Source organism: Oncorhynchus masou, chromosome 9, assembly GCF_036934945.1.
Source record: "Oncorhynchus masou masou isolate Uvic2021 chromosome 9, UVic_Omas_1.1, whole genome shotgun sequence".
Taxonomy (NCBI): Eukaryota; Metazoa; Chordata; class Actinopteri; order Salmoniformes; family Salmonidae; genus Oncorhynchus; species Oncorhynchus masou.
The window spans coordinates 87,226,931-87,252,695 of NC_088220.1; the positions used below are offsets into that span (position 1 = coordinate 87,226,931).

The following is a 25,765-nucleotide window of genomic DNA, read 5'->3' on the forward strand; positions in this document are numbered from 1 at the left end:
AAAATAACACATATGGAATCATGTAGTAACCAAAAAAAGTGTGAACAAATCAAAATGTATTCTTCAAAGTAGCCACCCTTTACATTGATGACAGCTTTGCACACTCTTGGCATTCTCGCAACCAGCTTCATCTGGAATGCTTTTCCAACCGTCTTGAAGGAGTTCCCACATATGCTGAGCACGTGTTGGCAGCTTTTCCTTCACTCTGCGGTCCAACTCATCCCAAACCATCTCAATTGGGTTGAGGTCAGGTGATTGTGGAGGCCAGGTCATCTGATGTTGCAATCCATCACTCTCCGTTTTGGTCAAATAGCCCTTACACAGCCTGGAGGTGTGTTGGGTCATTGTCCTGTTGAAAACAAAGGGTAGTCCCACGAAGCCCAAACCAGATGGGATGGTGTATTGCTGCAGAATGCTGTGGTAGCTATGCTGGTTATGTATGCCTTGAATTCTAAATAAATCACTGACTGTGTCACCAGCAAAGCACCATCACACCTCCTCCTCCTTGCTTCACGGTGGGAACCACACATGCAGAGATCATATGTTAACCTATTCTTAAAAAAAAAAAAAAATATTCACCTTTTATTTAACCAGGTAGGCCAGTTGAGAACAAGTTCTCATTTACAACTGTGACCTGGCCAAGATAAAGCAAAGCAGTTCGACGCATACAACGACACAGAGTTACACATGGAGTAAAGAAGCGTACAGTCAATAATACAGTAGAAAAAGAAAAAGAAAAAAGTCTATACAGTGAGTGTAAATGAGTTAAGATAATAAATAGGCCATAGTGGCGAAATAATTGCAATATAGCAATTAAACACTGTAATGATAGATGTGTAGAAGATGAATGTACAAGTAGAGATACTGGGGTGCAAAGGAGCAAGATAAATAAATAAAAACAGTATGGGGATGAGGTAGTTGGATGGGCTATTTACAGATGGGCTATGTACAGGTGCAGTGATCTGTGAGCTGCTCTGACAGCTGGTGCTTAAAGTTAGTGAAGGAGATATGAGTCTCCAGCTTCAGCGATTTTTGCAGTTCGTTCCAGTCATTGGCAGCAGAGAACTGGAAGGAAAGGCGGCCAAAGGGGGAATTGACTTTGGGGATGACCAGTGAGATATACCTGCTGGAGCGCGTGCTACGAGTGGGTGCTGCTATGGTGACCAGCGAGCTGAGATAAGGCGGGGCTTTACCTAGCAGGGTCTTGGAGATGACCTGGAGCCAGTGGGTTTGGCGACGAGTATGATGTTTGGGCCAGCCAACGAGAGCATACAGGTCACAGTGGTGGATGGTATATGGGCCTTTGGTGACAAAACTGATGGCACTGTGATAGACTGCATCCAGTTTGCTGAGTAGAGTATTGGAAGCTGTTTTGTAAATGACGTCGCCGAAGTTGAGGATCGGTAGGATAGTCAGTTGTACGAGGGTATGTTTGGCAGCATGAGTGAAGGATGCTTTGTTTGCGAAACAGGAAGCCAAATCTAGATTTAATTTTGGATTGGAGATGCTTAATGTGAGTCTGGAAGGAGAGTTTACAGTCTAACCAGACACCGAGGTATTTGTAGTTGTCCACATATTCTAGGTCAGAACCGTCCAGATTTGTGATGCTGGACGGGTGGGCATGTGCGGGCATCGTTCGGTTGAAGAGCATGCATTTAGTTTTACTAGAATTTAAGAGCAGTTGGAGGCCATGGAAGGAGAGTTGTATGGCATTGAAGCTCGTCTGGAGGTTAGTTAGCACAGTGTCCAAAGAAGGGCCAGAGGTATACAGAATGGTGTCGTCTGCGTAGAGGTGGATCAGAGAATCACCAGCAGCAAGAGCGACATCTGCATCTCACAAAGACACGGCGGTTGGAACAAAAAATCTTCGATTTGGACTTATCAGACCAAAGGACAGATTTCCTTGGTCTAATGTCCATTGCTCATGTTGCTTGGCCAAAGCAAGTCTCTTCTTATTGGTGTCCTTCAGTAGTGGTTTGTTTGCAGCAATTCAACGATGAAGGCCTGATTCACACAGTCTCCTCTGAACAGTTGATGTTGAGATGTGTCTTTTATTTGAACTCTGTGAAGCATTTATTTGGGCTGCAATCTGTGGCTGGTAACTCTAATGAACTTATTCTCTGCAGCAGAGGTACCTCTGGGTCTTTCTTTCCTGTGGCGGTCCTCATGAGAGACAGGTAACTCTGGGTCTTCCTTTCCTGTGGCGGTCCTCATGAGTGACAGGTACCTCTGGGTCTTCCTTTCCTGTGGCGGTCCTCATGAGAGCCAGTTTCATCATATCGCAGAAGAGGTACCTCTGGGTCTTTCTTTCCTGTGGCGGTCCTCATGAGAGTCAGGTACCTCTGGGTCTTTCTTTCCTGTGGCGGTCCTCATGAGAGACAGGTACTTTTCTTTGGTTACTACATGATTCCATATGTGTTATTTCATAGTTTTGATGTCTTCACTATTATTCTACAATGTAGAAAATAGTACAAATAAAGAAAACCTCTGGAATGAGTAGGTGTGTCCAGACTTTTGTCTGATACTGTAGATGGAGCTTGAGTCCACGTAAGAAACAGTCTCATTATCAGTGAACTGATCCAGTTAGTGGAAGGTTTTCACTAATAAGAGTCACATGCATTTTTAAACCAAGACTTCTTGGGCCATGTCTCTCCATCTCGATGTTACTACGTCTGTATCTAATAAGGGAAAGTTAATGTATTAAGTTGTGGTACTCTTCCATCCTCCCAGGGGTACAATTCCATCCTGCGTCGGGCCAGTCGGGAACGAGGGGATTCTGGTCAGAGGGCTCGGCTCAGCCCTCTGGTTCTACTGCTGGACGGGTCACTGGTGGGAGAACTGGACACTGTTCAGAGGGCCGTGCAGGAGGTAGGGGTACTGGACACTGTTCAGAGGGCCGTGCAGGAGGTAGGGGTACTGGACACTGTTCAGAGGGCCGTGCAGGAGGTAGGGGGAACTGGACGCTGTTCAGAGGGCCGTGCAGGAGGTAGGGGTACTGGACACTGTTCAGAGGGCCGTGCAGGAGGTAGGGGTACTGGACACTGTTCAGAGGGCCGTGCAGGAGGTAGGGGTACTGGACACTGTTCAGAGGGCCGTGCAGGAGGTAGGGGTACTGGACACTGTTCAGAGGGCCGTGCAGGAGGTAGGGGTACTGGACACTGTTCAGAGGGCCGTGCAGGAGGTAAGGGGGTTGGGTGCAGGAGGTAAGGGGGTTGGGTGCAGGAGGTAAGGGGGTTGGGTGCAGGAGGTAAGGGGGTTGGGTGCAGGGGGTAGGGGTTGGGTAAGGGGGTTGGGTGCAGGGGGTAAGGGGTTTGGGTGCAGGAAGTAGGGTCTGTTGTGGACCCAAATAAAGCATTCAGCGTGTGTTGACAGCCAGCATGAGGTTCACCCCTGCGTGGTCTGTGCCCTGTAGATGAATGACCCGAGCCAGCCGAACGACGAGGGCATCACAGCCCTCCATAACGCCATCTGTGGAGGTCACTACAGCGTGGTGGACTTCCTGGTTCGTATAGGAGCCAACGTCTCCGCCCCAGACAGCCACGGATGGTAACTTCATTATTGTATATTAACTGGCTTATGTCCCTGTGGCTTCCTCCTTCAACATAATAATGTCCCTGTGGCTTCCTCCTTCGACATAATAACGGCCCTGCGGCTTCCTCCTTCAACATAATAACGTCCCTGTGGCTTCCTCCTTCAACATAATAACGTCCCTGTAGCTTCCTCCTACGACATAATAACGTCCCTGTTGCTTCCTCCTTCGACATAATAACGTCCCTGTAGCTTCCTCCTTCGACATAATAACGTCCCTGTAGCTTCCTCCTACGACATAATAACGTCCCTGTAGCTTCCTCCTTCGACATAATAACGTCCCATAATGTGTAGCTTCCTCCTTCGACATAATAACGTCCCTGTAGCTTCCTCCTTCGACATAATAACGTCCCTGACATAATAATGTTAGCTTCCTCCTTCGACATAATAACGTCCCTGTAGCTTCCTCCTTTGACATAATAACGTCCCTGTAGCTTCCTCCTTCGACATAATAACGTCCCTGTAGCTTCCTCCTTCGACATAATAACGTCCCTGTAGCTTCCTCCTTCGACATAATAACGTCCCTGTAGCTTCCTCCTTCGACATAATAACGTCCCTGTAGCTTCCTCCTTCGACATAATAACGTCCCTGTAGCTTCCTCCTTCGACATAATAACGTCCCTGTAGCTTCCTCCTTCGACATAATAACGTCCCTGTAGCTTCCTCCTTCGACATAATAATGTCCCTGTAGCTTCCTTCGACATAATAATGTCCCTGTAGCTTCCTCCTTCGACATAATAACGTCCCTGTAGCTTCCTCCTACGACATAATAATGGCGTGCTGCTAGCCTTTATTCCTTATGGCCAGCAGCACGCCACCCTGCATCCCACTGCTGGCTTGCAGTGATTGGGGACATTGCCCTGTACTGTCTTTCGGGATGGGATGTTAAACAGGTGTCCTGACTCTCCATGGTCACTAAAAGATCCCATGGCACTTATCTCCCCTGTAACTATTCCACAGGCCGTTGCTGTAAATGACAACTTATCTGGTAAAATAAGGGTTAAAAAAAAATTCAAAGTAGAAAAAAAAAAGTCTATTCTAGTCCCGAATACTTCCCTCCCTTTATAACGGGCTCTTTCATTGACCAGTCCTACTTTCCTTTACAGTCCACTCCCTCTGCTGTCCCTGTTTTGGGTCATGTTGTGTCATTATGCGTTGTGTTTAGTCAGATGGGGTTGTTCATGTGTAGTGTTGTTGTTGTTCTGAACCAGGACCCCCCTCCACTGTGCAGCATCCTGTAACGACCTTCCTCTCTGTCAGTTCCTGGTGAGGAACGGAGCAGCCGTCATGGCGGTGACGGAGAGCGACGACGCCACAGCATCTCAGAAGTGCGACCCGTACGCTATGGGCTTCGAGGAGTGCGAGAGCTTCCTCAGGGGTAGGAGGAACTAGACAGGGGTGCCCTCTTTCTCCATAACTTTTTTTAGGAGTGGGACTTTGCCTCATCTCTTTTTGAAGAGAAACAGTCGAAGACCACAGGAAAGATAAGAGGACATCGAGTCAAAGAGCAGTGGTCTGGATTGTAAACCCATTCTACCTCTAGCTGCCGGGGTCAGCCGCTCTCACCACTAAACCATATAGGCCACTTTATCCAGATCGAAAACGTTTCTAAAAATGTTAGAAAAATCGTTGGTCGTGTGTGTGTATGTTGTCAGGTGTGGAGGAGGCGATGGGTGTGGAGAACAGCGGGGTGCTGTATGCCCTGTGGGAGTACCCTGCCCAGGAGGAAGACGAGCTGGGCTTCAGAGAGGGGGACATGGTTACTATCCTCCAGAAGCCTGACGGGGTAGATTGGTGGTGGGCATCACTTTGTGGCCGAGAGGGATTCATACCTAACAACTACTTTGGGGTAAGAGACAATAATTCATTTTATTAGTTGTCTCCTCCCTCATCAATCAGTAAAGATCTGACAGTTCCCCTTCAGGAACAAATGCCAAGATGACCTTCACATGTCCTGACAAAAAAAAAATCTATTTACTTGGTGGCAAGGCAGCTTCCTGGTCCTGAGATCCCACAGGATCGCACATATTTGTTCTAGCCCAGTACTAAAACAGAACTGTTAGTTGCTGTTCAGAACTCCATTTTCATTAGTCCAGAAGCCAACAAATAATGGTTTGTTTCTGTTCTGAACTCTGTCCTTTCTTTGGTCATGCAGCTGTTCCCTAAAGTTCGTCCTAAGTCCCTCTGCTAGACTCCTCTACCCAATCAGCCCTCGCCCCACTGAATGGCTGGAACGGGAACTGGAGCAGAAAACTGTTGTTGAAAACCTGGGAGGAGAAACCACATTACGCAGTATAACCTTTGTTCCTTTGTCCTTTGCTGATTTCACTAAGACGTGAACTAGAATAACAGGACATGAGTCACTACAGTGAGACATAGGGCAGGTACTGGGCAGGTACTAGACAGGAGTGTCAGTGATGATATTGCTGCATTATACTTCGTCAATGATCTCCATGTGTCACTATCATTTATGTGTCTGATTTTATTGGTATATAAAATCTCTCTCTCTCTGTCTCTCTCTCTGTCTCTCTCTCTCTCTCTCTCTCTCTCTCTCTGTCTCTCTCTCTCTGTCTCTCTGTCTCTCTCTCTCTGTCTCTCTCTCTCTGTCTCTCTCCCTCTGTCTCTCTCTCTCTGTCTCTCTCTCTCTCTCTGTCTCTCTCTCTGTCTCTCTCTCTCTCTCTGTCTCTCTCTGTCTCTCTCTGTCTCTCTGTCTCTCTCTCTCTCTTGATTTCTTCAAATGCTTCCTAAAGTATATGTCATCACAAGGCTACTAATGTTGTTATTGTTCTGTAAAGTGTTTAATTCCGTCAACAATATCTGACTAAAACTCGAGGACCTTTTTTTTTTTTTTTTTTTTTTTTTTTTTTTTTGTCATTTGTAAAACTATAACGAGATGAGACACCCTGCTGGGTGAAAAACAAAACATAAGTATTACAAATGACTTCTCATTTTAGTTGACGAAAATGTAACTAGACTTCCACGTAAGACTAATGGACATTTGAACATTTCCGTTTCATCGGTTTTTGTCCAATCCTATGCATTGCATTGCAGAATATTTCATGCAATCCTCTCATTGGAAGAAATGAACATGTTTCAGTCACACGATCTGATTGAGCTGATCTGATTGGCTCTCCTACACAACTGCCAAGCCGGTTTCTTCAGTCACGCTTCAGTCTTTTGAAGTGATGTGAAACAGAGCCACTTCACTTGTAACTAACCGCCACTAGAAACAGTCATGTTTTACTCTCTCTTACATTCGTGTCGACAAAGCCGCGAGAACCTCACGACCCAAAGCACGATACAAGCGCCATGAGCCACACCGTCACAAACCACTTGCTGTCTCAATGAACTCAGTTACTATATCGTACATTGTTTGGTTTTTTTCTTCACGGTGATGGTAATTCTTAACGGGTACAAACTGGTTCTGATTTTGCAACAACAACAACTAAAGGTACTTGAATAATTAACAACAGTATCTAGCAGGATTCAAATGTTGGAATGGTGAGTTGTTCCCTTTCTCTGTGATGTCATCTCTAATGGAATCCAGAAAGAAGTGAACCTTGTCCTCAAATATTACAAATATTAATATTTATATATTATTTATATATATTTGTATTAATAATCTTCTAATATTACATCAAAAGGTGCATTAGTTATGGACAAAGACACACAACATCCAATTAACATCCAATTAAATATTTTTTCTTGATCAAATAATATGAAAAACAACCACTTTTTGTGCGTTTATTAAATTTAATATTATTACAAACCACTTAATCAAAATATACATTAGTGGACATAGGCGGGTTATCTAGGTTTTGTACCTGTAGACTTTTCATCACCCTGGAGATAAAACGATGCACAATAAGTGATTTGTGATGGTGTGGCACAATTGGTAATGCTAGGGTTGTGGGTTCGATTCCCACAGGGGAGTCCAGTATTGCAAAGTAGGCACTCAATACTGTAACTTGTTCAGGATAAGAGCCTCTACTAAAATGGAAAAATGCTGAATATACCATTTCAGTTTTCATGTAGAAATAATTTGCAAACTGGTCCTTTACCAGTCCTGTAATAGAGACTATATATGTTTTCAGCGTCCCTCCTAGTAGGACAAGGCTTTCTGAATGTGCACATGATGGAAGTTTAAAGGTGGCCTTTTTATTATAGTCATTATATAATAGTCACTATTATGGGACTGAGATGGCAGAGAGTGGAAGCTATGTGACGGAGATGGCAGAGAGTGGAAGCTATGTGACTGACATGGCAGAGAGTGGAAGCTATGTGGCAGAGAGTGGAAGCTATGTGACTGACATGGCAGAGAGTGGAAGCTATGTGGCAGAGAGTGGAAGCTATGTGGCAGAGAGTGGAAGCTATGTGGCAGAGAGTGGAAGCTATGTGGCAGAGAGTGGAAGCTATGTGGCAGAGATGGCAGAGAGTGGAAGCTATGTGACGGAAGTTTGTTTGAGCTGTTTAATAAAACAAGAAAACTACAATACTAAAATGACTTTGACTCAAACTAGGCTCGTCAAACTGATATGAACTGAAACTAAAAAGAACACAATGACTAAAATGGGACTAATCATAAAGACTAAATCTACAATAGGTGATTTGTTGTATTGTTCTGTGTCAGAGGAAAAGGATTGTTCAGGAGATTGACCAGGATCTGTTGTGGGGTTTTATGTGTGTGATGATTGTGGCTGTGCATATGCACGTGTGTGTGTGTATGTGTGTTTGTACACATAGATAGATTGGTTGTTGTTTGAATGAGCACAAGACCTCCTAGCAGTGTTTTGATGAACAAATGTTTAACACTGAAAATAACAGTATGAAATAAAGCAATGAGAACAATGTCTGTCCGGTATTTTCCTACTCAGTATATGGCTGTGTTATGAATCTACACTGAACTCAAATATAAACACAACATTATAAAGTGTTGGTCCCGTGTTTCATAAAGCTGAAATAAAATATCCACCAAATGTTCTGTAAACACCAAAAGCTCATTTCACTCACATGTTGTGCACAAATGTGTTTACATCCCTGTCAGTGAACATTTCTCCTTTGTCAAGGTAATCCATCCACCTGACAGGTGTGGCATATCTAGAAGCTGATTAAACAGCATGATCGTTACACAGGTGCACTTTGTGCTGGGGGACAATAAAAGGCCTCTCTAAAATGTGCAGTTTTGTCATCCAAGACAATGCCACGGGTGTCTCAAGTTTTGAGGGAGTGTGCAATCGGCATGTCACCAGAGCTGTTGCCTGATTATTTAATGTTAATTTCATTATCTGTATTCCCACTCATGTGAAATCCATAAATTAGGGCCTAATGAATTCATCTAATTTATTTAATTTTATTTCTATTTATTTCTATTGACTGCTTTCCTTACATAAACTGTAACTCAGTCAAATCTTTGATATTCTTACGTGTATATTTAAAAAAATAATTTTTATATACCAGAAACTGCCTGGTTTTCTGATCCACCCCCCCCCTCTACTTTTTTTTAAGGTATCTGTGACCAACATCGTATTCGTGAGATTCACCCCCTGTGTCGTATGATCTGTTACAGTGGCATGTCTCAGTGACTGCATCACTGCAAGCCGTTTTGATGTCTGCTGCTTGCAGTACCCTTTACTAACCAGTAGAGGGTAGTGTCTACTGGTCAGATGGGATTTATGACAAGCATTACACGCACATGAACGAACGGGTTGAACATATATTACACATGAGCACATGAACGGAGAGAGAGACGGAGGGGGGGAGAGAGAGAGAAGATTGAGAGAGTCAGAGGGGCGAGAGAAAGACAGAGAAGAGCGAGAAAGACAGAAGTGAGAGAAAGACAGAGGTGAGAGATGGAGAGAGAGACAGACAGAAGAGATGGAGAGAGAGAGGGAATGAAAAACGAGAGGTGGAGAAATAAAGCCATGGATAGAGGAGAAAGGACTATCTAAAAGTGTGTGTGTGTGTGTGTGTGTGTGTGTGTGAAACGAGGTTATTGGAAAAACTGAAAATAAAATCAGAAAAATTCTTCTTCATGAAAAGAAATGAGATCTATAAAAATGTTTGACCTATTTTTCCCTGACCCTAAAAACCCTGATCCCCAAACCCTGATCCCCCAAAACCCTGACCCTAAAAACCCTGATCCCCAAACCCTGATCCCCCAAAACCCTGATCCCCCAAAACCCTGACCCTCAAAACCCTGATCCCCAAAACCCTGATTCCCCCAAACCCTGATTCCCCCAAACCCTGATTCCCAAACCCTGATCCCCAAAACCCTGATTCCCCCAAACCCTGATTCCCAAACCCTGATCCCCAAACCCTGATCCCCAAAACCCTGATTCCACAAAACCCTGATCCCCAAAACCCTGATCCCCAAAACCCTGGCCCCAAAACCCTGATTCCCCAAAACCCTGATCCCCAAAACCCTGATCCCTAAAACCCTGATCCCCAAAACCCTGATCCCTAAAACCCTGATCCCTAAAACCCTGATCCCCAACATTTTCAGGACATTAAGGGAAATGTTAGGACACGGGGATCCTGATCATGTAGGAAGACAAGTACACACACACACACACACACACACACACACACACACACACACACACACACACACACACACACAATGCTTCAGACATGTCCAAGCCCAGGGATGTGATGCAGTGAGTCATCAGACCCAGTGGTCATTAAACTTGTATTTTTTCCTTTAACTATTGAAGACAACCTTTCTCTCTTCGGTTGTCTTCGGCTAGAGTAGATGTGTCTGAGCAACACAGATGTCTTTCCTGATGTGTATTCAACTGGAACCAAGCTCAATTATTTAAACACAGCAAAACCATTTTTTTTTTTAAACATTACAATACAGATTTTATTGGAGATTTCACAACATAATGTGCCCTTAAAGGCAAACTATCTTTCTGAGAAAGGAGTCTCCTCCTTTTCTGGGAAAAGGACCTTGGTCTGACTATCAGTGATGAGTTATGTGCGGAGGTCTGCGACAGGGTGTACTCTAATAATGTAAAAATGAAATAATCTAATAACAATTATTTTTACAAAAAATTTTATACTCCTTTGAGACTCCATAGAATGAAAACAGATATGTCTCCTAACTGTAAAATATGTACCTCTGAAAGTGGAACCTATATGCATGTATTTTGGAGCTGTAGAGAGATTGCCAGATTCTGGCTAATTCTATACATAGTGCTGCACAGAAAATACTAGATGTACAGGTTGATATGACCCCATGTATCTACCTTCTTAATGCCCAGCAGGACTTTGTTCTTGATCCTGACAGAGAAAATTTGCTTGCGACTATTACATACTTTGCTAAGAAATGTATTCTTCTATTGTGGGCCTCTAATACCCCTCCTACATTTAAAATGTGGATTGACCAGATTGTTGACTTTCTCCCTCTTGAAAAGCTCACTTATGACCTCCACAAGAGACAGCCCAGGTTTGATAGACTCTGGTCTCCACTACTCAACTATATTTCAAACTGGACAGAGTGAACGGGGTGACTAGGGAAATGTGCAGATACATGTTGTGTAAGGTGCTGTAAAACCTAAAAACTAATGATTGGCCCGTCGTCTCAGCGAAGGCTAGAAACAGCTGATAAGAACCTTGATAGTGCTGCTGCAAGTGTTTATGTTTTATTATTTTATTGTTCTTTGTGAGTACGTATAGGTATGTAGTGTGTGTGTGTGTGAATGTATGTATATCTGTATGTGTGCGTATATATAGATATGTGTGTGTATGTATATACTGTGTATATATATATACACACCAATTTTTTTTTGTAATGTTTTTTTAATCTTTTATTTTAATTGTATTCTTTTTATTATATATTTAAACTTTTTTTTTTAAGCTCGTCACATCTGTGAATGTGGAATGTGTTTTGTTGGTTGATTGAAAAACAAGAAAACTTTAAATTGAAAAAAAAAATGAAAGGGAACGGAGCTTGTGCTCACGGCCGCGCGATCAATAATCAATAAATCAATAACTCAAGGCTTTCAGCCAGACCCCTGGTTGAAACTGCCCTTATTAGATCCCCTTTCACAATAGAAGCCTGAAACAATGTTCTAAAGACTGTTGACATCTAGTGGAAGCCGTAGGAAGTGCAATACGACCCAATTTACACTGTATATTGGATAGGCAATCACTTGAAAAACTACAAACCTCAGATTTCCCACTTCCTGGTTGGATTTTCCTCAGGTTTTCGCCTGCCATATGAGTTCTGTTATACTCACAGACATCATTCAAACAGTTTTAGAAACTTCAGAGTGTTTTCCAAATCTACTAATATTATACAAATCCTACCTTCTGGGCCTGAGTAGCAGGAAGTTTACTCTGGGCACCCTTTTCATCCGGACGTGATAAATAGTGCCCCCTATCCCAAACAAGTTTAATCAGCCCTCTCCTCTCAGCCCCTCCTTCCTCTGTTCATCAGCTCTCTCCTCTCAGCCCCTCCTTCCTCTGTTAATCAGCCCTCTCCTCTCATCCCCTCCTTCCTCTGTTAATCAGCCCTCTCCTCTCATCCCCTCCTTCCTCTGTTAATCAGCCCTCTCCTCTCATCCCCTCCTTCCTCTGTTAATCAGCCCTCTCCTCTCATCCCCTCCTTCCTCTGTTAATCAGCCCTCTCCTCTCAGCCCCTCCTTCCTCTGTTAATCAGCCCTCTCCTCTCATCCCCTCCTTCCTCTGTTAATCAGCCCTCTCCTCTCATCCCCTCCTTCCTCTGTTAATCAGCCCTCTCCTCTCATCCCCTCATTCCTCTGTTAATCAGCCCTCTCCTCTCATCCCCTCCTTCCTCTGTTCATCAGCCCTCTCCTCTCATCCCCTCCTTCCTCTGTTAATCAGCCCTCTCCTCTCATCCCCTCCTTTCTCTGTTCATCAGCCCTCTTCTCTCATCCCCCTTCTCTCATCCCCTCCTTTCTCTGTTCATCAGCCCTCTCATGGCTTACCTTTCCTCCACTTCTCTCATCTTATTGTCTTCTCCACCACTCCTTTCTAACATAAATCCTCGTCTTCTCCACCACTCCTTTCTAACAGAAATCCTCGTCTTCTCCGCCACTCCTTTCTAACAGAAATCCTCGTCTTCTCCGCCACTCCTTTCTAACAGCCCTGCTCCAGCCCTGCTCAATATGCCTTAGCTAGGTCTCTTGTTCCACCCGCCACACATTCAGTGACCTCACATGGCTTAAATGGTGTCTCTAGAGACAAAATCTCTCTCATTGTCACTCAGTACTTAGGGTTACCACCATTGTACTCACATCCTACCATACCCTTGTCTGTACATTATGCCCTGAATCTATTATTCCACTCCCAGAAACCTGCTCCTTTTATTCTCTGTTCCCAACGCACTAGACAACCAGTTCTTTTAGCCTTTAGCCGTACCCTTATCCCACTCTTCCTCTGTTCCTCTGGTGATGTAGAGGATAATCCAGGCCCTGCAGTGCCTAGCTCCACTCCTATTCCCCAGGTGCTCTCTTTTGACTTCTGTAACCCGAATAGCCTTGGTTTCATGCATGTTAACATTAGAAGCCTCCTCGCTAAGTTTGTTTTACACAATGCTTTAGCACACTCCACCAACCCGGATGTCCTAGCCATGTCTGAATCCTCGCATAAGGCCACCAAAAAATCCTGAAATGTTCATCCCTAACAATAACATTTTCCGACAAGATAGAACTGCCAAAAGGGGCGGAGTTGCAATCTACTGCAGAGTTCGCCTGCAGAGTTCTCCATCTTAATGCCCCATTCAAAAAATGTAGAACTAAGAACAGATATAGCCCTTGGTTCACCCCAGACTTGACTGCCCTTGACCAGCACAAAAACATCCTGTGGAGTTCTGCATTAGCATCGAATAGCGATATGCACATTTTCAGGGAAGTCAGGAACCAAAATACTCAGTCAGTTAGGAAAGCTAAGGATAGCTGTTTCAAACAGAAATTTGCATCCTGTAGCACTAATTCCAAACATTTTGGGACACTGTAAAGTCCATGTAGAATAAGAGCACTTCCTCCCAGCTGCCCACTGCACTGAGGATAGGAAAAACTGTCACCACCGATAAATCTACGATAATCGATAGTTTCAATGAGCATTTTTCTACAGCTGGCCATGCTTTCCACCTGGCTAGCCCTAGCCCTACCCCGGGCCAACATCTCAGCACCCCCTGCAGCAAATTGCACAAGCCACCCCCTTCTCCTTCACCCAAATCCAGACAGCTGATGTTCTGAAAGAACTGACAAATCAGCTAGGTTAGACAATCTGGACCCTCTCTTTCTAAATTATCTGACAAAATTGATGCAACCCCTATTACTAGCCTATTCAACCTCTCTTTCGTATCGTCTGAGATCCCCAAAGATTGGAAAGCTGCCACGGTCATCCCCTTGTTCAAAGGGGGAGACACTCTAGACCCAAACTGTTATAGACCTATATCCATCCTGCTCTGCCTCTCTAAAATCTTTGAAAGCCAAGTTAACAAACAGATCACTGACAATTTCGAATCCCACCGTACCTTCTCCACTATGCAATCTGGTTTCCGAGCTGGTCATGAGTGCACCTCAGCCACGCTCAAGGTCCTAAACGATATCATAACCGCCATCGATAAGAGACAATACTGTGCAGCCGTATTCATCGACCTGGCCAAGGCTTTCGACTCTGTCAATCACCATATTCTTATCGGCAGACTCAACAGCCTTGGTTTCTCTAATGACTGCTTCGCCTGGTTCACCAACTACTTCTCTGATAGAGTTCGGTGTGTCAAATCGGAGGACCTGTTGTCCGGACCTCTGGCAGTCTCTATGGGGGTGCCACAGGGTTCAATTCTCGGGCTGACCCTTTTCTCTGTATATATCAATGATGTCGCTCTCACTGCTGGTGATTCTCTGATCCACCTCTACGCAGACGACACCATTCTGTATTCATCTGGCCCTTCTTTGGACACTGTGCTAACAAACCTCCAAACGAGCTTCAACGCCATACAACACCCCTTCCGTGGTCTTCAACAGCTTTTAAATCCAAGTAAAAGTAAGTGCATGCTCTTCAACCGATTGCTGCCCGCACCCTCCCGCCCGACTATCATCACTACTCTGGATTGTTCTGACTTAGAATACGTGGACAACTATAAATACCTGGGTGTCTGGTTAGACTGTAAACTCACCTTCCAGACTCACATTAAGCATCTCCAATCCAAAATTGAATCTAGAATCGACATCCTATTTCGCAACAAGGCATCCTTCACTCATGCTGCCGAACATACTCTCGTAAAACTGACTATCCTTGACTTCGGCGATATCATTTACAAAATAGCCTCCAACACTCTACTCAGCAAATTGGATTAATCTATTACAGTGCCATCCGTTTTATCACCAAAGCCCCATATACTACCCACCACTGTGACCTGTATGCTCTCGTTGGCTGGCCCTCACTACATGTTCGTTGCCAAACCCACTGGCTCCAGGTCATCTATAAGTCTTTGCTTGGTAAAGCCCCGCCTTGGCAACCACCATAGCAACCACCAGCCCTGCCTTATCTCAGCTCGCTGGTCACCATAGCAGCACCCACTCGTAGCACGCGCTCCAGCAGGTATATTTCACTGGTCACCCCCAAAGCCAACACTTTTATATGGCCTTTTTATTGCCTTGCCTCCCTTCTATTCTATATTTGCACTCACTGTTCATAGATTCTTTTCTATTGTATTATTGACTGTACATTTGTTTATCACATGTGTAACTCTGTGTTGTTGTTGTTTGTGTCACACTGCTTTGCTTTATCTTGGCCAGGTCGCAGTTGTAAATGAGAACTTGTTCTCAATTGGCCTACCTGGTTAAATAAATAAATAAATATATATGTAAAAAAACAAACATAAATCATTGTCTTCTACCATATGAATCATCAGCGATTGAAGAACACTGTTAAAGAACCCTCTGTCCTCTATCCATTTCAATTCAAGGGTCTTTATTGACATGGGAAACATGTTAACATCGATCTTTATTGACATGGGAAACATATGTTGACATTGATCTTTATTGACATGGGAAACATATGTTCGCATCGATCTTTATTGACATGGGAAACATACAGTGCCTTGCGAAAGTATTCGGCCCCCTTGAACTTTGACCTTTTACCACATTTCAGGCTTCAAACATAAAGATATAAAACTGTATTTTTTTGTGAAGAATCAACAACAATTGGGACACAATCATGAAGTGGAACGACATTTATTGGATATTTCAAACTTTTTTTAACAAATCAAAAACTGAAAAATAGGGCGTGCAAAATTATTCAGCCCCTTTACTTTCAGTGCCGCAAACTCTCTCCAGAAGTTCAGTGAGGATCTCTGAATGATCCAATGTTGACCTAAATGACTAATGATGATAAATACAATCCACCTGTGTGTAATCAAGTCTCCGTATAAATGCACCTGCACTGTGATAGTCTCAGAGGTCCGTTAAAAGCGCAGAGAGCATCATGAAGAACAAGGAACACACCAGGCAGGTCCGAGATACTGTTGTGAAGAAGTTTAAAGCCGGATTTGGATACAAAAAGATTTCCCAAGCTTTAAACATCCCAAGGAGCACTGTGCAAGCGATAATATTGAAATGGAAGGAGTATCAGACCACTGCAAATCTACCAAGACCTGGCCGTCCCTCTAAACTTTCAGCTCATACAAGGAGAAGACTGATCAGAGATGCAGCCAAGAGGCCCATGATCACTCTGGATGAACTGCAGAGATCTACAGCTGAGGTGGGAGACTCTGTCCATAGGACAACAATCAGTCGTATATTGCACAAATCTGGCCTTTAAGGAAGAGTGGCAAGAAGAAAGTCATTTCTTAAAGATATCCATAAAAAGTGTAGTTTAAAGTTTGCCACAAGCCACCTGGGAGACACACCACACATGTGGAAGAAGGTGCTCTGGTCAGATTAAACCAAAATTGAACTTTTTGGCAACAATGCAAAACGTTATGTTTGGCGTAAAAGCAACACAGCTCATCACCCTGAACACACCATCCCCACTGTCAAACATGGTGGTGGCAGCATCATGGTTTGGGCCTGATTTTCTTCAGCAGGGACAGGGAAGATGGTTAAAATTGATGGGAAGATGGATGGAACCAAATACAGGACCATTCTGGAAGAAAACCTGATGCAGTCTGCAAAAGACCTGAGACTGGGACGGAGATTTGTCTTCCAAAAAGACAATGATCCAAAACATAAATCAAAATCTACAATGGAATGGTTCAAAAATCAACATATCCAGGTGTTAGAATGGCCAACTAAAAGTCCAGACCTGAATCCAATCGAGAATCTGTGGAAAAAACTGAAAACTGCTGTTCACAAATGCTCTCCATCCAACCTCACTGAGCTTGAGCTGTTTTGCAAGGAGGAATGGGAAGGGTTGTATCCTGTATATGTCCTGGTGGCATAGTGAAGGTTATGTTGTAGAGGGTATTAGTGACATAGTGTTGTAGAGGGTAGTATCCTGTATATGTCCTGGTGACATAGTGTTGTAGAGGGTAGTATCCTGTATATGTCCTGGTGACATAGTGAAGGTTATGTTGTGGAGGGTAGTAGTGACATAGTGTTGTAGAGGGTAGTATCCTGTATATGTCCTGGTGACATAGTGAAGGGTAGTATCCTGTATATGTCCTGGTGACATAGTGTTGTGGAGGGTAGTATCCTGTATATGTCCTGGTGACATAGTGTTGTAGAGGGTAGTATCCTGTATATGTCCTGGTGACATAGTGAAGGTTATGTTGTAGAGGGTAGTATCCTGTATATGTCCTGGTGACATAGTGTTGTAGTGGGGTAGTATCCTGTATATGTCCTGGTGACATAGTGTTGTAGAGGGTAGTATCCTGTATATGTCCTGGTGACATAGTGTTGTAGAGGGTAGTATCCTGTATATGTCCTGGTGACATAGTGAAGGTTATGTTGTAGAGGGTAGTATCCTGTATATGTCCTGGTGACATAGTGTTGTAGAGGGTAGTATCCTGTATATGTCCTGGTGACATAGTGTTGTAGAGGGTAGTATCATGTATATGTCCTGGTGACATAGTGTTGTAGAGGGTAGTATCCTATATATGTCCTGGTGACATAGTGTTGTAGAGGGTAGTATCCTGTATATGTCCTGGTGACATAGTGTTGTAGAGGGTAGTATCCTGTATATGTCCTGGTGACATAGTGTTGTAGAGGGTAGTACCCTGTATATGTCCTGGTGACATAGTGTTGTAGAGGGTAGTATCCTGTATATGTCCTGGTGACATAGTGTTGTAGAGGGTAGTACCCTGTATATGTCCTGGTGACATAGTGTTGTAGAGGGTAGTATCCTGTATATGTCCTGGTGACATAGTGTTGTAGAGGGTAGTATCCTGTATATGTCCTGGTGACATAGTGTTGTAGAGGGTAGTATCCTGTATATGTCCTGGTGACATAGTGAAGGTTATGTTGTGGAGGGTAGTATCCTGTATATGTCCTGGTGACATAGTGTTGTAGAGGGTAGCATCCTGTATATGTCCTGGTGACATAGTGTTGTAGAGGGTAGTATTCTGTATATGTCCTGGTGACATAGTGTTGTAGAGGGTAGTATCCTGTATATGTCCTGGTGACATAGTGTTGTAGAGGGTAGTACCCTGTATATGTCCTGGTGACATAGTGTTGTAGAGGGTAGCATCCTGTATATGTCCTGGTGACATAGTGTTGTAGAGGGTAGTATCCTGTATATGTCCTGGTGACATAGTGTTGTAGAGGGTAGTATCCTGTATATGTCCTGGTGACATAGTGTTGTAGAGGGTAGTATCCTGTATATGTCCTGGTGACATAGTGTTGTAGAGGGTAGTATCCTGTATATGTCCTGGTGACATAGTGTTATAGAGGGTAGTGTCCTGTATATGTCCTGGTGACATAGTGTTGTAGAGGGTAGTATCCTGTATATGTCCTGGTGACATAGTGAAGGTTATGTTGTGGAGGGTAGTAGTGACATAGTGTTGTAGAGGGTAGTATCCTGTATATGTCCTGGTGACATAGTGTTGTAGAGGGTAGTATCATGTATATGTCCTGGTGACATAGTGTTGTAGAGGGTAGTATCCTGTATATGTCCTGGTGACATAGTGAAGGTTATGTTGTGGAGGGTAGTATCCTGTATATGTCCTGGTGACATAGTGAAGGTTATGTTGTGGAGGGTAGTAGTGACATAGTGTTGTAGAGGGTAGTATCCTGTATATGTCCTGGTGACATAGTGTTGTAGAGGGTAGCATCCTGTATATGTCCTGGTGACATAGTGTTGTAGAGGGTAGTATCCTGTATATGTCCTGGTGACATAGTGTTGTAGAGGGTAGTATCCTGTATATGTCCTGGTGACATAGTGTTGTAGAGGGTAGTACCCTGTATATGTCCCTGGTGACATAGTGTTGTAGAGGGTAGTATCCTGTATATGTCCTGGTGACATAGTGTTGTAGAGGGTAGTATCCTGTAAATGTCCTTGACAAAAAAATCCAAGTTTATCTAACTCTATAAAGTCTATATATTTTTAAGAACATGCTGAAAAATGCAGGAGCTCATCTGCTCATGACCTCTCTCTCTCTCCGGCCTCTAGATCACCAGGCTCCTCGTTAGGGCGCACACCTGTCACCATCGTTATGCGCACCTGCGCGTCATCAGACTCACCTGGACTCCATCACCTCCCTGATTACCTGCCCTATATCTGTCACTCCCTTTGGTTCCTTCCCCAGCCATTATAGTTTCTGTTTCTGTGTCATGTCTGTGCGTTGTTTGTGTTTCTGATGTTGTTTTATGTTGTTTATTTGTTAAAACACTCCTTGAACCTGCTTCCAGACTCTCAGCGCACAGCGTTACACTCTCTCTTTCTCCACCCCTCCTCCCCTTTCCCTCTACCTCCTCTCTCTTCCTCCTCCTCTCTCTGTCTCTCTCTCGTTCTCTACACCCCTCTCCTCCCTCCTCCCCTCTCTGTACCTCCCCCTCTCTCTCTCTCCACATTTCTCTCTCTCTCGGGGAACCATTCCAGTTAAGCGTTCCCTCTCCACATCCCGCTCTTCTTCCTTCCCAATCTCCCACCCTCATCCCTCTGTCCTCCTTCTCTATCTAAATCTCTCTCTCCTCCCCTCTCTCACCCTCCTCCCTCTGTCCTTCTTCTCTCTCTCCTCCCCTCTCTCCCTCCCTCTGCCACTCTCTCTCCCTCCTCCCCTCAATTTCTCTCTCCGTCCTCCCCTCGCTATTTCTCTATATCTCTCTCTCCCTCCTCCCCTCTCTTTCTCTTTCCCCCTGCCCTATCTTCCTCTATCCCTCTCTCTCCCTCCTCCCCTGTCTCTCTTATTTTCTATATCTATATATATATATATATATATATATATATATATATATATTTCTTTCTTTCTTTCTCACTCTCTACATTTCTCTCTCTCTCCTTCTATATTTCTCTCTCTCTCCCTCCCTCTGCCACTCTCTCTCCCTCCTCCCCTCAATTTCTCTCTCCCTCCTCCCCTCCCTCTTTCTCTATATCTCTCTCTCCCTCCTCCCCTGTCTCTCTTATTCTCTATATCTATATATATATATATATATATATCTTTCTTTCTCACTCTCTACATTTCTCTCTCTTTCCCTCTATATTTCTCTCTCTTTCTCTCTCTCTCTCCCTCTACATTTCTTTCTCTCTTGGGGAGCCATTGCACTTAAGCGTTCCCTCTCCTTTAGTTCCATCCTCCACATCCCTCTGTCCTGTCCAGCCAAGTTAGTGCCTGTAGAGAAGACGTCATCAGGGCTGTGTGTGTACCAGTGAACAGTTTCCCTGTGGTAAGTCGTAAAGGGGGAAACATACAAACACCACAAGAGATATAGAGGAGTAAGCAGCTAAAAGATTGGTCGCTACTCTGTCACGCTCTCTTTCCCCTCTTCCTCTCTCCTCACCATCCTCATATTTCTCTCTCCTTTCGTCCTTGGCTCTCTCCCTCTCTCTCTTTGTCTCTCTTTTCTTTTGCAATACATAAGCGTCCTCTGTGGGTCCTCCGTCCCTCCCTCCCTCCGTCCCTCCCTCCCGCCCGCCCTCTCCCTTTCTTCTCTTCTCCTGTTCTCACCCTCTCTCCTCTCCGTAGGCAGGCTAAACCAAGTGGCAATGATTCTTATGTGGCTCCATTAACTGCCCCCCCCGTACCCCCCCACCACACACACACACTATCCTTGGCTCGTGGTATTAATCAGTTTAATTGCCAAAGAGCCTGAGCACCCTCCCCTCCCCATATTTCTCTCACCCCCCCTCTCTCTCTCACACTCTCATCCTCTCTCATTACATTAGAGCCTGAAGGGTTGAGATCTCTCTCTCTCTCCCCTTCTCTCTCTCTCTCTCCCCTTCCCTCTCATTCTCCCCTTCTCTCTCTCTCTCTCTCTCTCTCCCCCCTTCTCTCTCTCTCCCTCCTCTCTCTCTCTCTCCCCTTCCCTCTCTCTCTCCCTCCTCTCTCTCTCTCTCTCTCTCTCTCTCCCCTCTCTCTCTCTCTCTCTCTCTCTCTCTCTCTCTCTCTCCCCTTCTCTCTCTCTCTCCCTCCCCTCTCTCTCTCTCTCTCTCTCTCTCTCTCTCTCCCCTTCCCTCTCTCTCTCCCTCCTCTTCTCTCTCTCTCTCTCCCTCCCTCTTCTCTCTCTCTCTCCCTCCTCTTCTCTCTCTCTCTCCCTCTTCTCTCTCTCTCTCTCTCCCTCCTCTCTCCCTCTCTCTCCCTCCTCTTCTCTCTCCTTCTCTCTGTCCCTCCCCTTCTCTCTCTTTCTCTCTCTCCCTCCCCTTCTTTCTCCCTTTCTCCCCATTCTCCCCCATTTCTTTCTCTCTCTCTGTACATCTAATCCCCTTAAATGGCCACTTCAGCATTTATTTCATTATTTCCACTTTCCTCAGTCATCAAAATCCCAGAGAAAAACGCTCTCTCTGTGTGTGTGTGTGTGTGTGTGTGTGTGTGTGTGTGTGTGTGTGTGTGTGTGTGTGTGTGTGTGTGTGTGTGTGTGTGTGTGTGTGTGTGTGTGTGTGTGTGTGTGTGTGTGTGGGGGGGGGGGGGGGGTAACAGTCTGTCCTGTGTAACTACTAGTAGTTCCTGTTAATCGTCAGGTTAATGATTAGAACTAGATTACAGTATAGTATAGTAGAGTAGAGCACAGTATATTAGAGTATAGTGGAGAAGAGTACAGTAGAGTATAGTAGAGCACAGTATATTAGAGTATAGTGGAGAAGAGTACAGTAGAGTATAGTAGAGTAGAGCACAGTATATTAGAGTATAGTGGAGAAGAGTACAGTAGAGTATAGTAGAGTAGAGCACAGTATATTAGAGTATAGTAGAGTAGAGCACAGTATATTAGAGTACAATAAAGTATAGTGGAGTAGAGTACAGTGTGGTGGAGTATAGTATAGTACGGTATAGTAGAGCACAATAGAGCATAGTAGAGTAGGGTAGAGTATTGTAGAGTGGAGCACAGTATAGTGGAGCACAATAGAGAATAGTATAGTAGAGTACAATAGAGCATAGTAGAGTAGAGTACAGTCGAGTATAGTAGAGTGGAAGACAGTATAGAAGAGTACAACAGAGTATAGGTTAATGAATATAACTAGATTAGAATACAGTAGAGTACAGTATAGCATGGTAGAGTAGTATAGTACAGTGGAGCATATTAGAGTACAGTGGAGTATAGTGGAGAAGAGCAGAGCACAGTATAATAGAGTGCAGTATAGTAGACTACAGTAGAGTACAGTAGAGTACTGGGAGTAGAGTACAGTAGAGCACAGTACAGTAGAGTACTGTGGAGTAGAGTACAGTATAGTAGAGTACAGTATAGTAGAGCACAGTATAGTCGAGTACAGCAGAGTGCAGTATAGCAGAGTACAGTATAGCAGAGTACAGTATAGCAGAGTACAGTATAGCAGAGTACAGTATAGCAGAGTACAGTATAGCGCAGTAGAGTACAGTAGAGTCCAGTACAGTAGAGTATAGCAGAGCACGGTATAGTACAGTAGAGTAGAGTACAGTAGAGTAGAGTACAGTAGAGTATAGCAGAGCACTGTATAGTAGAGTACAGTACAGTATAGTAGAGTATGGTATAGTAGAGTACTGTGGAGTAGAGTACAGAACAGTAGAGTACAGAACAGTAGAGCACAGTATAGTAGAGTACAGTAGAGCACAGTATAGTAGAGTACAGTAGAGTACAGTACAGTGGAGTAGAGTACAGTGCAGTAGAGTATAGCAGAGTACAGTACAGTAGACTACAGTAGAGTAGAGTATAGCAGAGCACAGTATAGTACAGTACAGCACAGTATAGTAGAGTACAGTACAGTAGAGCACAGTATAGTAGAGAACAGTGAAGTATAGTGGAGTACAACATGGAAGTATTGTGGAGCATAGTATGGTAGAGTATAGCAGAGCACGGTATAGTAGAGTACAGTACAGTATAGTAGAGTACGGTATAGTAGAGCACAGTATAGTATAGTAGAGAACAGTGAAGTATAGTGGAGTACAACAGAGTACAGTGCAGTAGAGTATAGTATGACGCAGTATGGTGGAGTGTAGCAGAGCACAGTAGAGTATGGTGAAGTATAGTATTTCATAGTATGGTATAGTATAGCATAGTATGGTGGATTCGAGTACAGCGAAGTATTGTAGAGCAGAGTATAGTAGCGTACAGCAGAGCATTGTAGAGTGTAGGAGAGTATGGTGTAGTATTGTAGAGTATAGTAGAGTACAGTGGGAATTGTAAAGTATAGTAGAGTGCGGTGGAGTATAGTAGAGCACGTCAGAGTATTGTAGAGTGGAGTACGGTGGAGTATAGTAGAGCACAGTAGAGTATAGCAGAGCACGGTATAGTAGAGTACAGTATAGTAGAGTACGGTATAGTAGAGCATAGTATAGTAGAGAACAGTGAAGTATAGTGGAGTACAACATGGAGTAGCAGAGTACCATACAGTGCAGTAGAGTATAGTATGATGCAGTTTGGTGGAGTGTAGCAGAGCACCGTAGAGTATGGTGGAGTATAGTATAGCATAGTACAGTGGAGCAGAGAACAGTGGAGTATAGCAGAGTATAGTATAGCAGAGTATAGTATAGCAGAGTATAGTATAGCAGAGTATGGTGCAGTATTGTAGAGCAGAGTATAGTAGAGTACAGTGGGGGTATTGTGGAGTATGGTATAGTACGGCGGAGTGTTGTAGAGTATAGTAGAGTACAGTGGAGTATTGCAGAGTAGAATATAGCAGAGTATGGCAGAGTATTGTATAGTGGAGTACGGTGGAGTATTGTAGAGTAGGGTGTAGTACGGTGGAGTATTGTAGAAAGGAGTACAGTAGAGTGCAGTGGGGGTATTGCAGAGTATGGTATAATACGGTGGAGTATTGTAGAGTATAGTAATGTGCAGTGGAATATTGTAGAGTATGGCAGAGTATTGTACAGTGGAGTACGGTGGAGTATTGTAGAGCAGGGTGTAGCGCGATGGAGTATTGTAGAGTATGGCAGAGTATTGCATAGTGGCGTGCGGTGGAGTATTGTAGAGCAGGGTGTAGCAGAGCATGGCAGAGTATTGTATAGTGGAGCGCGGTGGAGTATTGTAGAGTAGAGTATGGCAGAGTATTGTAGAGTAGGGTATAGTGTGGTGGAGTATTGTAGAGTAGGGTATAGTGTGGTGGAGTATTGTAGAGTAGGGTATAGTGTGGTGGAGTATTGTAGAGTAGGGTATAGTGCAGTGGAGTATTGTAGAGTAGGGTATAGTGCGGTGGAGTATTGTAGAGTAGGGTATAGTGCGGTGGAGTATTTTAGAGTAGGGTATAGTATGGTGGAGTATTGTAGCGTAGGGTATAGTACGGTGGAGTATTGTAGAGTAGGGTATAGTATGGTGGAGTAGAGTAGAGTATGGCAGGGTATAGTGTGGTGGAGTAGAGTAGAGTATGGCAGAATATTGTATAGTGGAGTGCGGTGGAGTATTGTAGAGTAGGGTATAGTGTGGTGGAGTATTGTAGAGTAGGGTATAGTATGGTGGAGTAGAGTAGAGTATGGCAGAGTATTGTAGAGTAGGGTATAGTGTGGTGGAGTAGAGTAGAGTATGGCAGAGTATTGTAGCGTGGGGTATAGTGCGGTGGAGTATTGTAGAGTAGGGTATAGTGTGGTGGAGTATTGTAGAGTAGGGCATAGTGTGGTGGAGTATTGTAGAGTAGGGTATAGTACGGTGGAGTATTGTAGAGTAGGGTATTGTAGAGTAGGGTATAGTGTGGTGGAGTATTGTAGAGTAGGGTATAGTACGGTGGAGTATTGTAGAGTAGGGTATAGTGTGGTGGAGGATTGTAGAGTAGGGCATAGTGTGGTGGAGTATTGTAGAGTAGGGTATAGTGTGGTGGAGTATTGTAGAGTAGGGTATAGTACGGTGGAGTAGAGTAGAGTATGGCAGAGTATTGTAGAGTAGAGTATGACAGAGTATGGTATAGTGCGGGGGAGTATTGTAGAGTAGAGTAGAGTATGCCAGAGTATTGTAGAGTATGGCAGAGTATGGTATAGTGCGGGGGAGTATTGTAGAGTAGAGTAGAGTATGGCAAAGTATTGCAGAGTAGGGTGTAGTGCGGTGGAGTATTGTAGAGTAGTGTATAGTACGGTGGAGTATTGTAGAGTGAGGTATAGTACGGTGGAGCAGAGCAGAGTATGGCAGAGTATTGTAGAGTAGAGTAGAGTATTGTAGAGTAGGGTATAGTGTGGTGGAGTATTGTAGAGTAGGGTATAGTGTGGTGGAGTATTGTAGAGTAGGGTATAGTATTGTAGAGTAGGGTATAGTGTGGTGGAGTATTGTAGAGTAGGGTATAGTATTGTAGAGTAGGGTATAGTGCGGTGGAGTATTGTAGAGTAGGGTATAGTATTGTAGAGTAGGGTATAGTGTGGTGGAGTATTGTAGAGTAGGGTATAGTATTGTAGAGTAGGGTATAGTGTGGTGGAGTATTGTAGAGTAGGGTATAGTATTGTAGAGTATGATATAGTGTGGTGGAGTATTGTATAGTAGGGTATAGTACGGTGGAGTATTGTAGAGTGGGGTACAGTACGGCGGAGCAGAGCAGAGTATGGCAGAGTATTGTAGAGTAGAGTAGAGTATCGTAGAGTAGGGTATAGTGTGGTGGAGTATTGTAGAGTAGGGTATAGTATTGTAGAGTAGGGTATAGTGCGGTGGAGTATTGTAGAG

General features: G+C 44.1%; 1 protein-coding gene across 1 annotated transcript in view; it reads left to right on the forward strand.

The window, feature by feature from the left end:
- Window positions 1-8,435, forward strand: part of ppp1r13l (protein phosphatase 1, regulatory subunit 13 like) — a 24,987-nt gene extending 16,552 nt beyond the window's left edge. The window contains 5 exon segments of the mRNA XM_064975362.1: window positions 2,731-2,868; window positions 3,413-3,546; window positions 4,799-4,965; window positions 5,243-5,436; window positions 5,743-8,435. Coding sequence (XP_064831434.1) covers window positions 2,731-2,868; window positions 3,413-3,546; window positions 4,799-4,965; window positions 5,243-5,436; window positions 5,743-5,778 — 669 coding nt within the window. The 3' untranslated portion in view covers window positions 5,779-8,435.
- The last annotated feature ends 17,330 nt before the right edge of the window (window positions 8,436-25,765 follow it).